This window comes from Bombina bombina, chromosome 6, assembly GCF_027579735.1.
Source record: "Bombina bombina isolate aBomBom1 chromosome 6, aBomBom1.pri, whole genome shotgun sequence".
NCBI lineage: Eukaryota > Metazoa > Chordata > Amphibia > Anura > Bombinatoridae > Bombina > Bombina bombina.
Window position 1 is genome coordinate 82,282,291 of NC_069504.1, and position 15,235 is coordinate 82,297,525.

Sequence of the window (15,235 nt, forward strand, 5' to 3'; positions counted from 1 at the left end):
TGGTAGAATGAGCAGTAATTGTTTCAGGAGGCTGCTGGCCAGCAGTCTCATAGGCCAAACGGATGATGCTTTTCAGCCAAAAGGAAAGAGAGGTAGCAGTCGCCTTCTGACCTCTCCTCTTACCAGAATAGATGACAAACAATGAAGTTGTTTGTCTGAAATCCTTAGTTGCTTGTAAATAGAACTTTAAAGCACGAACCACATCAAGATTGTGTAACAGACGTTCCTTCTTCGAAGAAGGATTAGGACACAGAGAAAGAACAACAATTTCCTGATTAATATTCTTATTAGACACAACCTTAGGAAGAAAACCGGGTTTGGTACGCAAAACTACCTTATCTGCGTGGAACTCCAAGTAAGGTGAGTCAAACTGCAAAGCAGACAACTCTGAAACTCTTCGAGCAGAAGAGATAGCTACCAAAAACAAAACTTTCCAAGATAAAAGCTTAATATCTATGGAATGTAAAGGTTCAAACGGAACCCCTTGCAGAACTGAAAGAACTAAATTCAGACTCCATGGCGGAGCCACAGGTCTATAAACAGGCTTGATTCTGACTAAAGCCTGACTAAACGCTTGAACGTCTGGTACCTCTGCCAGACGTTTGTGTAAAAGAATAGACAAAGCAGATATCTGTCCTTTTAAGGAACTAAATGACCAATAACGAAGCCTAAGCCTCAAGATAGAGAAAGTGCGCTAACAAGCTAAAAGTATACACACCACATAAAAAGATATTTAAATTTATTAAATGAAATAGACAAATTACATAAAAACATATATAGAAATTAGCGGTAGGGACGTCTCCCTTGTATAAAAAATAGTAGTCCGTGCAAATATTTGCAAATAGCAGCTAACAATTAGTAGGATGTAAATAAATGTTAAAAAACAATCATAATCTTAAATGTATGGCATAACACTGATAATATTCATAAAAGCAAGGATTATTAATAAAAACAAGCACCAAGTTCAGAAATATAATCACAGTGCAGATGGCCGTGTGCAAATAAGCATCAATATTGTAGCATTACGGCTTGAATTCGTAACAAATTGGTGCCACAAACAGATACAATGTACTGTACCGTGAGTCAAGAGGGTACTCGGAGGGTGTTACCGAGGAAAGGAAATCTTACGGTCAAAGCTTGGACCTCGGCTGTAGTGACTGCCGTTCCTGGAAAGTAGAAGTGTACAGACCTCTGCACATGTGAGTCGGCGTCTGACGTCACAAACTTCCGCTCTTCTCAGGTAATGGATTGTCGTTCCAGCAGCGTGAGAAAGAAAACAGCTGATTGCTGTGTGCTGATGATCGGCACACAGCAATCAGCTGTTTTCTTTCTCACGCTGCTGGAACGACAATCCATTACCTGAGAAGAGCGGAAGTTTGTGACGTCAGACGCCGACTCACATGTGCAGAGGTCTGTACACTTCTACTTTCCAGGAACGGCAGTCACTACAGCCGAGGTCCAAGCTTTGACCGTAAGATTTCCTTTCCTCGGTAACACCCTCCGAGTACCCTCTTGACTCACGGTACAGTACATTGTATCTGTTTGTGGCACCAATTTGTTACAAATTCAAGCCGTAATGCTACAATATTGATGCTTATTTGCACACGGCCATCTGCACTGTGATTATATTTCTGAACTTGGTGCTTGTTTTTATTAATAATCCTTGCTTTTATGAATATTATCAGTGTTATGCCATACATTTAAGATTATGATTGTTTTTAACATTTATTTACATCCTACTAATTGTTAGCTGCTATTTGCAAATATTTGCACGGACTACTATTTTTTATACAAGGGAGACGTCCCTACCGCTAATTTCTATATATGTTTTTATGTAATTTGTCTATTTCATTTAATAAATTTAAATATCTTTTTATGTGGTGTGTATACTTTTAGCTTGTTAGCGCACTTTCTCTATCTTGAGGCTTAGGCTTCGTTATTGGTCATTTACTTGTGTCTGATACAAGCAGAGATTGTATCTTTAGAGTAAGTGTTTAGCAATACCATCCTTAGCGCGCACCAATCCACTTTTTTAAATTTATCTTTTAAGGAACTAGCTGATAATCCTTTCTCCAATCCTTCTTGGAGAAAGGACAATATCCTAGGAATCCTAATCTTACTCCATGAGTAACCCTTGGATTCGCACCAACAAAGATATTTTCGCCAAATCTTATGGTAGATTTTCCTGGTGACAGGCTTTCTAGCCTGAATCAGGGTATTGATAACCGACTCAGAGAAACCACGCTTAGATAGAATTAGGCGTTCAATCTCCAAGCAGTCAGACGCAGAGAAATTAGATTTGGATGTTTGAAAGGACCTTGAAGTAGAAGGTCCTGCCTCATTGGCAGAGTCCATGGTGGAACGGATGACATGTCCACTAGGTCTGCATACCAAGTCCTGCGTGGCCACGCAGGCGCTATTAGAATCACCGACACCCTCTCCTGCTTGATTCTGGCAACCAGACGAGGAAGGAGAGGAAACGGTGGAAACACATAGGCCAGATTGAAGGACCAAGGCGCTGCTAGAGCATCTATCAACACCGCCTGGGGATCCCGGGACCTGGACCCGTAAAGAGGAAGTTTGGCATTCTGACGGGACGCCATCAGATCCAATTCTGGAGTGCCCAATAGCTGGGCAAATACCTCCGGGTGGAGTTCCCACTCCCCCGGATGAAAAGTCTGACGACTTAGAAAATCCGCTTCCCAGTTGTCTACTCCTGGGATGTGAATTGCTGAGAGGTGGCAAGAGTGATCCTCCGCCCACCTGATTATTTTGGTTACTTCCATCATTGCTAGGGGACTCCTCATTCCCCCTTGATGGCTGATGTAAGCTACAGTCGTGATGTTGTCCGACTGAAATCTGATGAATTTGGCCGCAGCTAGCTGAGGCCATGCCTGAAGAGCGTTGAATATCGCCCTCAGTTTCAGAATGTTTATCGGGAGAAGAGCTTCTTCCCGAGACCATAAGCCCTGAGCTTTCAGGGAGTCCCAGACAGCACCCCAGCCCAACAGACTGGCGTCTGTCGTTACGATGATCCACTCTGGTCTGCGGAAACACATTCCCTGAGACAGGTGATCCTGAGACAACCACCAGAGAAGAGAATCTCTGGTCCCCTGGTCCAACTGTATTTGAGGAGACCAATCTGCATAATCCCCATTCCACTGTTTGAGCATGCATAGTTGCAGTGGTCTGAGGTGTATCCGTGCAAAAGGGACTATGTCCATTGCCGCTACCATTAGTCTGATTGTCTCCATGCACTGAGCTACAGACGGCCGAGGAATGGAATGAAGAGCTCGGCAAGTAGTTAAGAGTTTTAACTTTCTGACCTCCATCAGAAATATTTTCATACCGAGTCTATTAGTGTTCCTAGGAAGGGAACTCTTGTGAGAGGGTAGAGAGAACTCTTTTTGATGTTCACTTTCCACCCGTGAGACCTCAGAAAGGCCACTACGATTTCCGTGTGAGACTTGGCTCTTTGGAAAGTTGACGCCTGAATTAAGATGTCGTCTAGATAAGGCGCCACTACTATGCCCCGTGGTCTTATCACCACCAGGAGGGACCCTAGCATCTTTGTGAAAATTCTGGGAGCAGTGGCCAACCCGAAAGGAAGAGCCACAAACTGATAATGCTTGTCCAGAAAGGCAAACCTGAGAAACTGGTAATGATCTTTGTGGATAGGAATGTGTAGATACGCATCCTTTAGATCCACGGTAGTCATATATTGACCCTCCTGGATCATTGGTAAGATTGTCCGAATGGTCTCCATCTTGAATGATGGGACTCTGAGGAATTTGTTTAGAATTTTGAGATCCAGGATTGGTCTGAAAGTTCCTTCTTTTTTGGGAACCACAAACAGGTTTGAGTAAAATCCCAGCCCTTGTTCCGCAATTGGAACTGGGTGGATCACTCCCATTGTATGTAGGTCTTCTACACAGCGTAAGAACGCCTCTTTCTTTGTCGTGTCTGTAGACAGACGAGAAATATGGAACCTTCCCCTTGGAGGGGAGTCCTTGAATTCTAGAAGATATCCCTGGGATACAATCTCTAAGGCCCAGGGATCGTGTACGTCTCTTGCCCAGGCCTGAGCGAAGAGAGAGAGTCTGCCCCCTACTAGATCCGGTCCCGGATCAGGGGCTACCCCTTCATGCTGTCTTGGAGGCAGCTGCAGGCTTCTTGGCCTGTTTACCCTTGTTCCAGCCCTGGTAAGGTTTCCAGGCTGCCCTGGGTTGTGAAGTGTTACCCTCTTGCTTTGCAGCAGGGGAGGATGAAGCGAAACCGTTCCTGAAATTTCGAAAGGAACGAAAATTATTTTGTTTGTTCTTTGTCTTAAAGGACTTGTCCTGAGGGAGAGCATGGCCTTTTCCCCCAGTGATTTCTGAGATAATCTCTTTCAATTCAGGCCCGAAAAGGGTCTTTCCTTTGAAAGGGATGTTCAGCAGTTTGGATTTTGACGACACATCGGCCGACCAGGACTTGAGCCATAGCGCCCTGCGCGCCAGAATGGCGAAACCTGAATTCTTTGCCGCTAACTTAGCTAGTTGGAAAGCGGCATCTGTGATAAAAGAATTAGCCAGCTTAAGAGCCTAAATTCTGTCCATAATATCCTCATATGAGGTCTCCGTCTGGAGTGCATCTTCCAGCGCCTCGAACCAGAAAGCAGCTGCAGTAGTTACAGGAACAATGCACGCTATAGGTTGGAGAAGAAAACCTTGATGAACAAAAATTTTCTTAAGTAAACCCTCTAACTTTTTATCCATAGGGTCTTTAAAAGCACAATTGTCCTCAATTGGTATGGTTGTGCGTTTAGCAAGTGAAGAAACAGCCCCCTCCACCTTAGGGACCTTAGCCACGAGTTCTGCGTTGTGTCAGATATGGGGAACATTTTCTTAAAAACAGGAGGGGGAACAAACGGAATACCTGGTCTATCCCACTCCCTAGTTACTATATCCGCAATCCTCTTAGGGACCGGGAACACATCAGTGTAAACAGGAACTTCTAGGTACTTGTCCATTTTACACAATTTCTCTGGAACCATCAAAGGGTCACAGTCATCCAGAGTAACTAATACCTCCCTGAGTAATAAACGGAGGTGTTCTAGTTTAAATTTAAAAAACAACGTATCTGAGTCTGTCTGAGGAGCAACCTTTCCCGAATCGGAAATTTCTCCCTCAGACAGCACATCCCTCGCCCCCATTTCAGAGCGTTGTGAGTGTATATCGGATACGGCTACTAAAGCGTCAGAATGCTCATAATCTGTTCTTAAAACAGAGCTATCACGCTTTGCAGGTAACACGGGCAGCTTAGATAAAAATACTGAGAGGGTATTATCCATAACTGGCGCCAAATCTTGTAAGGTAAAAGAGATAGACGCGCTAGAGGTGCTAGGCGTCGCTTGAGCGGGCGTAACTGGTTGTGACACTTGGGGAGAGGTCAACGGGCTAACCTCATTACCTTCTGTCTGAGAATCATCTTGGGCCACATTTTTAAGTGCAACAATATGGTCTTTAAAATGTATAGAAATATCAGTACACGTGGGACACATTTTGAGAGGGGGTTCCACCATGGCTTCTAAACACATTGAACAAGGAATTTCCTTGGTGACAGACATGTTTAACAGACTATTAGTAAGACAAACAGGCTTAGAAATCACATTAATCAAGCAAAAACACACTTTGCAAAAAAAGTTACTGTGCCTTTAAGAAATAAAAAAGGCACACAATTTTCCAAAACAGTGAAAAATCCACCAAACTTTCTGAAATTTTCACAGTATGTACCTAAAGCATTGGTAAGATTGAACAACTAGCAAAAAAATCGATTAACCCCTTAATGCCCAAACTGGATCAATAGGAAGCTAACAGACCGGTTAAAACAAATTTAGCACCTTGCCACAGCTCTGCTGTGGCCCTACCTTCCCTTAGGAGTCGGATTTATGGGGAAAAAGCTTCTTATGGGTCCTCAAACTGTAGCAGGAGCCACCATGTGAACACAGCCTGAAGATCTAGTCAATCTAACTTACTCCGGTGCTGTGAGGCCTAAAGAAACACTCCTAGGAGTTATAATATTAGCCATGTGGGTAACAACCCCTGAAAGAAAACCCAAAGTGACCTTCAAAAACGATGTTTATAAGTAAAAACCGTTTGCCATAAAAAAGTGTCAACCCATAAAAAAGTGTCAACCAGCATAAATTAGCCCTGTTATGTAAGCTTGTAATTCCATACTTAGTCTCTGAATAAAGCTTATCCTTCCCTCATGGGGATCTTATCAGTCCTTTTCTAGCATTATCACAGTCTTATCTAGAAATAAATGACTGAACATACCTTATTGCAGCCTAATCTGCAAACCGTTCCCCCCAACTGAAGTTTTCTTGTACTCCTCAGTCCTGTGTGGGAACAGCAGTGGATTTTAGTTACAACATGCTAAAATCATCTTCCTCTCTGCAGAAATCTTCATCCCTTTTCTGCTGGAGAGTAAATAGTACAAACCGGTACCATTTAAAAATAACAAACTTTTGCTTGTAGAACAAAAACTACAAATCTAACACCACATTCACTTTACCCTTCCGAGAGAGACCCTATTGCTTAGAGCCGGCAAAGAGAATGACTGGGGGGTGGAGCTAGAGGGGGAGCTATATGGACAGCTCTGCTGTGTGCTCTCTTTGCCACTTCCTGTTAGGAAGGAGAATATCCCACAAGTAAAGGATGAATCCGTGGACTGGATACACCTTACAAGAGAAAAGTGTATTAATATAACAGTGTTGGTTATGCAAAACTGGGGAATGGGTAATAAAGGGATTATCTTTCTTTTTAAACAACAACAATTCTGGTGTTGACTGTCCCTTTAAACATCTTTCCAATTTACTTCTATTATGAAATTTGCTTCAACACATTGGGTGAGTCAATGACACGAGGCGGATATGTGCAGCCACCAATAACCAGCTAATTCCCAGTAATGCAACCTGGTTATTGTCAATAACAGATACCAAGATAATGAAGCAAATTAGATAATAGAAGTAAACTGGAAAATTGTTTAAAATTGCATGCTCTATCTGAATCATGAAAATTATTTGGGTTTCATGTCCCTTTAACTATGAGCAATCTGACAATACAAAGAGAAAAAGGGTACATTTGTAAAAAGGTACTGGTTCTTTAAAAGGCACAAAGGGCTCGATGATCTAAATCTCGCTAGATCAGACGTGGTTTTTCTCGCCGACCGTCGCAGGGGCTGCACAGTTGGAATGATTGTAAAAAAAGGGGCAGTCCCTGCGAGGGGTCCTATTGAAAGTAATACAGCTCGATGGATAGGGACACTTCGATCCATAGAACGAAGTTAGCAGGGAGCGGCACTTTCATATACGCCCATGGAACGCCCATGTTCAGCCCATTTTACAAAAAAAAACCCCAACAATTACGCTTTGTATTTTGTACTTATAAGTATGAATTTCTAAGTGATGTTTGCGCATCCAGTGTACTAAAATTACAATTTACACTGTGCATATTTAATATGATTTATTCCTGTGTAATTTACGATTTTTGATGCCCCTTAACAATACAATTTTTCCCTGCTTATTTTTGTGTGAATGTTTAAATTATTTTTTTCATACAAAAATACAGTATACACCCCATAACGAGACACCCTGTTTTCAGGATAAAAAGTGGCTTTAGATCATTCCACCAGGAAAACAGGACTGGTGAGCATTCTTTAATAATCTCGCCCTCCCAGAGAGCTTTAGATCATCAGGCTAAAGAGACCATTACTGGAATCACCACCTCAACCATGGGAACATATCCTCAAAGGGACATTAAACTCAAAATTTCAAAATTCCCATAAAGGGCCAGAGTGGAGCACTATAGAACTAAACTTTTTGCACTCGTATTATGAGTTGAAATGAACTGTTTTTGCTTTCACGCTAACCTGACAACCGCAAAAAGTCGAAGTTAGAATTCCACGTGAGCGTTACTGTATTCCCCATAGAAGTCAATGAAGCAATATAAAGTCCTGTGAGTGCTAACTTTACAACTTTTGTGTGAGGAAGAGGATCTTGTCCCCAAAATGTCACCTTAAATAAACTTTGATTCATTTTAAATACAGAGGAGAAGTGGTCACATTGTCTATATTTATTCCTGACACTGTATGTATGTGTGTATATATATATATATATATATATATATATATATATATATATATATATATATATATATATATATATGTGTGTGTGTGTGTGTGTGTGTGTGTGTGTGTGTGTGTGTGTGTAGATAGATAGATATAAACACAAAACTCCTGATGATCATTGTAAAAAATAATATTCAGATTGCAACAAGCATGTTTTACCAGGAAATGATACGTCCTTGTGATTTGCAATTTGTCTCTTGACAGCCCACCATTTACTTCTCAGCCACTGTGGCGATCGGACACTGCTCCAGCCTTCCGCCAAAATATCCCAGTTTATGTCATTTTCATCTGACACTCCAAGCTCTGATATTCTGGCAGGTAACAAACACCATGTGTTAGATATATACTCAGAAATAGCCAAACACAGAAGGTAATTTACATACCATTATATTATGTACATATATATTTAGATACATTCGTGAGGAGCCAGACACAAAAATATAAAAACATAAAATTATGCTTACCTGATAATTTAATTTCCATCTGTGAGAGGAGAGTCCACTGCTTCATTCATTACTTGTGGAAATTAAGAACCTGACCACAGGAGGAGGAAAAGCCAACCCAGCCAAAGGCTTAAATACCTCCCCCACTCCCCTCATTCCCCAGTCATTCTGACAAGGGAACAAGGAACAGTAGGAGAAACATCAAGGTATAAATGGTGCCAGAAGATTATTAATAAATTTAGGTCTGCCCACCGGAGCAAACGGACGGGAGCAGTGGACTCTCCTCCCACAGATGGAAATTAAATTATCAGGTAAGCATAATTTATGTTTTCCATCTTAATGGGAGGAGAGTCCACTGCTTCATTCATTACTTGTGGGAACAAATACCCAAGCTCTAGACGACACTGAATGAAAAAAACGGGAGGGTAAAAGGAGGCGAACCCTATACTGAGGGCACCACAGCCTGCAGAACCTTTCTTCCAAAAGCTGCTTCCGCCAAAGCAAAAACGTCAAATTTATAGAATTTTGCAAAAGTATGTAAGGAAGACCAAGTGGCCGCCTTACAAATCTGCTCCATAGAAGCCTTTAGTCGAGTGAGCCGTAATCCTCTGAGGAGGCTTGTGTCCTGCTGACTCATATACCAGACGGATCATACTCCTCAACCAAAAAGATAAAGAAGTGGCAGAGGCCCTTTGTGCCCTGCGCTTCCCTGAATACACAACAAATAAGGACGAAGACTGTCTGAACTCCTTCGTGGCCTGAAGATAAAACTTCAACGCCCGAACCACGTCCAGATTATGAAGTAACCTCTCCTTCGAAGAAGAAGGGTTAGGACACAAAGAAGGAACTACTATACCCTGATACGACAACACCACATTGGGAAGAAATCCCAATCCAGTGTGAAGAACCGCCTTATCGGCATGAAAAACCAAGTAGGGAGGCTCACATTGCAAGGCCGCCAACTCAGAGACTCTGCGCGCCGATGCAATAGCCAGTAATAATAGGACTTTCCATGAAAGAACCTTAATGTCAAGTGCATGCATAGGCTCAAACGGAGCCCTCTGCAAGACCTTAAAAGAATAGTCTAGTCAAAATTAAACTTTTATGATTCCGATAGAGCATGCAATTTTAAGCAACTTTCTAATTTACTCCTATAATCAATTTTTCTTAGTTCTCTTGGTATCTTTATTTGAAAAAGCAGGAATGTAAGCATAGGAGCCGGCCCATTTTTCATTCAGCACCTGGGTAGCGCATTCTGATTGGTGTCTAAATGTAGTCACCATTCAGCAAGCGCTACCCAGGTGCTGAACCAAAAATGGGTCGGCTATTAAGCTTACATTCAAATAAAGATACCAAGAGAACAAAGAAAAATTGATTATAGGAGTAAATTAGAAAGTTGCTTAAAATTGCATGCTCTATCCGAATCATACAAGTTTAATTTTGACTAAACTATTTCTTTAAGAACCAAGTTTAAGCTTTAAGGAGGAGCCAGATTCTTGAAAACAGGCCTGATCCTAACCAGAGCCTGAACAAAGGACTGAATGTCAGGAAGCTCTGCAAGCTTCCTATGCAACAGTACAGATAAAGCCGAGATCTGTCCCCTTAGGAAACTGGCGGCAAGACCCTTATCCAGACCGTCCTGGAGAAAGGCCAAAATCCTGGATACCCAGACCTTATGCCAGGGATATCCTCGTTCCTCACACCAGGTTAAGTAGGTCCTCCAGAGAATCTAGATTTTGATGTAGAAAGGGACCTTGAACCATCAGAATCCAGCGCTACGGAATTTGGCGGCGCTATACAAATAAATGATAATAATAATAATAATAATAATAATTCCTGCGACAAGGTAACTTCCACGACTGAGATGAAGACATAGCCAACAGATCCGCAAACTACATCCTCCGCGGCCACGATGGAGCAATAAGAATAGCCGAACCTTGCTCCTGCTTGATGAGGCCCACTACCCGAAGTAGAAGAGGTAACGGTGGAAATATGTAAATTAAGTTGAAGTCCCAGTGTACCGCCAAGGCATCTATCAGTTCCGCCTGGGGATCCCTGGATCGCGACTCATATCTGGGTTGCTTGCAATTGAGTCTGGACGCCATGAGATCTATCTCCGGCAGCCCCCATCTGCTGCAGATTTATGCGAACATCTCAGGATGGAGGGACGATTCCCCTGGATGAAACCTCTGTCTGCTCAGAAAATCCGCTTCCCAGTTGTCCACACCCGGAATGTGGATCGCTGAGAGCGAACAATTGTGAGTCTCCGCCCACTCCAGAATCAGCCCGATCACCTCTATACACCTGGCCACAGATTTCCCGGAGGACGCTTGTAGCGTCTCTGATCTGTCAAAAATATCATTATGGCTGAAGAATCTATTATCGTACACAGGAATTCCAACCTGTTGCTGGGGACCAATGAACTCTTCCCTTTGTTTATCTTCCACCCGTGGGACCGAAGGAGAAGAGCTCTCGAGTGATCCTCCGCAAGACTGTAGGACAGAGCCTGGACCAGGATATCATCCAGATAAGGTGCCACTGCAATTCCTCTGGCTCTCGCTACTGCGAGAAGAGCTCCCAGAACCTTTGTGAAGACTCTTGGGGCAGTCGCCAGACCAAACCGAAGGGCCACAAACTGGAAGTGCTGGTCCAGGAAGGCAAATCGTAGAAACCTGAAGTGATCCTTGTGGATTGGAACATGAAGGTAAGCGTCCTTCAGGTCTATAGTCATCATGAATTGCCCCTCTTGAACCAGCAGCAAAATTGACCTGATCGTCTCCCTCTTGAACAACGGAACTGACAAAATTTTGTTTAGGGCCTTTAGGTCCAGAATTGGACGGAACATGCCCTCCTTCTTTGGGACCACGAAAAGGTTTAAATAATACCCCAGGCCTCTTTCTCCTGGAGGGACTGGGACGATTACTCAGAGAGATGAGAGATCCCTCACACACCCCAGGAAGGCGTCTCTCTTTTCTAGTCTTGAAGATATGTTTGACAGGAGGAATCTGCCTCTGGGCGGATAAGACTTGAAACCTATCCTGTAACCTTGGGATACGACCTCCAGAACTCAAGGGTCTATAACGTCTCTTCTCCAGGCTTCCGCAAAAAGAGATAGTCTGCCCCCTACATGATACGAAGACGGACCGGGGGACTTTGATTCGGCGGGCTTCTTATTCTGCTTGGACTTGTTCCAAGAGTTAGCTGGCTTCAAAGATCCCTTGGATTGCTCCGACTTAGCGGCAGGCTGCTGGCGCTAAAACTTGTCCGCACGAAAGGGACAAAAAGTAGATCCCTTAGGTTTAGCCTTCTTATCCTGAGGCAAGAAGGCACCCTTGCCACCCGTGACCGTAGATATGATAGAATCCAGGCCCGGGCCAAGCAAAACCTTCCCCTTGAATGGGAGGGAAAACAAGCGAGACTTAGAAGTCATGTCCGCAGACCACGACTTTAGCCACAGAGCCCTGCGGGCTAAAACAGAAAAACCTGACGTCTTAGCATTCAGGCAAATAATCTGCATGTTAGCATCAAAAATGAATGAATGCGCTACTCTTAAGGCCTTGATTCGTTCTAGAATTTCATTGAGAGGAGTCTCCACTTCGACCATAGCTGATAGAGCGCCACACCAGTAGATAGCCGCAGCGACTGCTGCCACCGGTTGAAACCCCCCCGTGAGTTGGAACATCTTCCTCAGCATGGACTCCATCTTTTTATCCATGGGTTCCTTGAAAGAGGAGCTATCCTCTAGCGGAATAGTTGTTCTCTTAGCAAGCGTGGAGATAGCACTATCCACCTTAGGGACAGTTCCCACAGTTCAAGCTCCGCGTCCGGAACGGGAAAAAGCTTTTTAAAAGATGAAGAGGGGGAAAAGGGCGAACCAAGTTTCTTCCATTCATTCTTAATAATGTTAGCCATTTTGACTGGAACCGGGAAGGCCTGGGGCACTACCCTGTCCTCAAACTCTATCCAGTTTAGGGATCGAAGTTTCCTCCGGTAGTTTCGGTTCCGGAACCTCCAACGTAGCAAGCACCTCTTTCAGCAGAAAGCACTTAAATTTGAAATCTCGTTCCTCTGCGGACGGAGGCCTAGACGTAGCTGATTTCGACCCAGAAGCGACATCCTCCGATAAGTCGGAGATGTCCTCCTCAGCGGATAATCTGTCGAAGACCCCTGAGACGGATAGCAGTGTCGTACCTTCCACTTGCGCTTAGTAGGGCGAGGCATCGCATTAATGGCCGCAGAAACCACAGTCTGTAATTGATCGGCGAAGTCTGGAAGCCAAAGGACCCCTCCCGCAGGAGGATTAGTAAGGCCCTGGGGAACTGCTTGTGTAATCAGAGATGATTGCAGGGACCGCACCTCGCTGGGCGTAGAGCCCTCAGAGGTGGACGGCTCAGTCGTACTAAATACCTTATTCTTTTTGGAAATAGCAATATTGTCAAAGCATGTAGAACAGAGTTGTGTAGGTGGTTCAACTGGAACCTCCACACAATATACACAATTAATGTGCTTGGATAAATAGGGAGTATCCTCTAACATATTAGAGTCCTCCATAGCTTGCGCCTTTATTACGGACTTGATCAAAAATAAATGGCACCTTTATATCCCAATGGCCGGGACACTCACGACCTCCTATGACCACGGACTACAAGAAACCGCTTTTGTCTCCTTTGAACGCAGGTCGAGAAAGAGAAGTTGCAGAGGCCACATCTGGTCACATGGATTGCCATGTAGGACCCCCTGCACTCGAGAGAAGAATGCGCCAAAAAAGCCCACCTCAATCTCTCGCTAATGAGCTGTGTTCCACACTGACGGAGCCTCATCTCACACAAATGCAGTAGAAAGACACAAACAATATTATGCATAATAATATCCCCCCCTGTTCAACAGCCCCCTCCTGAGGGTATTACCCTATATTCTATAAAAGATAAAGGAGCCACACTGTGACCCTGTCTTCTTGAGTTATCAAATATATATAAATGAAACGCTCTTACCAGAATCAACGCCGTGGAACAGGAACACGGCCCTTCAAGTGTGACAGGGTAGTAGCATTGCTCCTGACATGGACTTGAGAGAAGAAAAGCAGACAGCGAAACTAGTCAAAGCTAATTGCTAATGGAGCCGTTAAACTGAGTAGGGATGGTTTCGCAGAAAGACTCTCCCTGCATCTCCGGACTCTAACATTCACCCATGCTCTCACTGAGTTGCTAACATGACTACTTAAAACTCCAGTCCCATTTAGAAGAGTACTACCCTCCATAAGAGACTACTCCGAATCTTCAGACACTTCTCTGCCAACCTTCTGTGAAGAAAGGCAAAGAATGACTGGGGGATGAGGGGAGTGGGGAAAGTATTTAAGCCTTTGGCTGGGGTGTCTTTGCCTCCTCCTGGTGGCCAGGTTCTTAATTCCCAGAAGTAATGAATGAAGCAGTGGACTCTGCTCCCATTAAGATGGAAAAGAGAGGAGATGTCACTCATATTAATTAAATGTACCATGTAATCAATATTTCTATATAAAATCACTCTCAAACTAACTATTTATGACACAAAATCCAATTTAGATCCTACCTATCATGTGCAACTACATGCTAATGCTAAAAAATAGGATTGTGTCTCCCTCAGGGCAATCTAATGCCAAAGTGCCTTGACTGAAATCAATAAATATTATGCCAAGCAGCAACCAATGGTTCAGTGCTTTAAAGGACAGTGGAGTAAACTTTAAATTATTTGGATAGAGCAACTTACTTTGATATTACATTTGCTTCATTCTCTCTTGGTATCCTTAGTTGAAGAGAAAACATGGTAACTAAGAAACAGCAATGCATTTCTGGATGGTGATTGGTGGCTTTATCAATATATATATATATATATATATATATATATATATATATATATATATATATATATATATATATATATACGGTGTATATATATATATATATATATATATATATATGCCTCACTTGATGTGTTCAGCTATGTCCCAGTAGTCTACTCTTCATCAAATATATCAAGAGAATGAAGCAAATTTGATAGAAGTAAATTGGAAAGTTGTTTAAAATTATTAAAACAGTCCCTTTAAAACTGCAGTTTCACCAGTAACACATGTCTCAGAAAGATCTGCTTTTGCATGGTTCTAAGAACTCCTTGAGGTGTTACACAAAATTAGGATGAAGGGTGGGAAAATTCCATTATATCTTTCATTGGAATACATATTTTGTAATGATGTATATATATATATATATATATATATATATATATATATATATATATATATATATATATACATATACATATATATATATATATATATATATATATATATATATATATATATATATATATATATATATATATATATATATATATATATATATATATATATATATATATACACATACACATACTAGTTTCCTCACACTATTTACATTAATGAAGTCTATGTGTCATCATATATATTTCTAACATATGTCAAGGGTGTTCTAAAGCAAAAGTTAAGAATGACTGATATAGATTAATCAATTTAATTTACTTTGGTGGCTGCATCCAATCATGATTTAAATAAGAGAACCACTAAATATAGCCAATTGTAGGAATAAACTGTAGAAATGCAAAGAGAAAATGTG

General features: G+C 42.4%; 1 protein-coding gene across 1 annotated transcript in view; it reads right to left on the reverse strand.

Moving 5' to 3' along the window:
* DMTF1 (cyclin D binding myb like transcription factor 1) overlaps positions 1-15,235 on the reverse strand; it is a 171,567-nt gene that overhangs the window by 76,486 nt on the left and 79,846 nt on the right. The window contains exon 11 of the mRNA XM_053716504.1: positions 8,329-8,480. Within this exon, the coding sequence (XP_053572479.1) occupies positions 8,329-8,480 (152 nt within the window). The remainder of the gene's footprint in view (positions 1-8,328; positions 8,481-15,235) is intronic.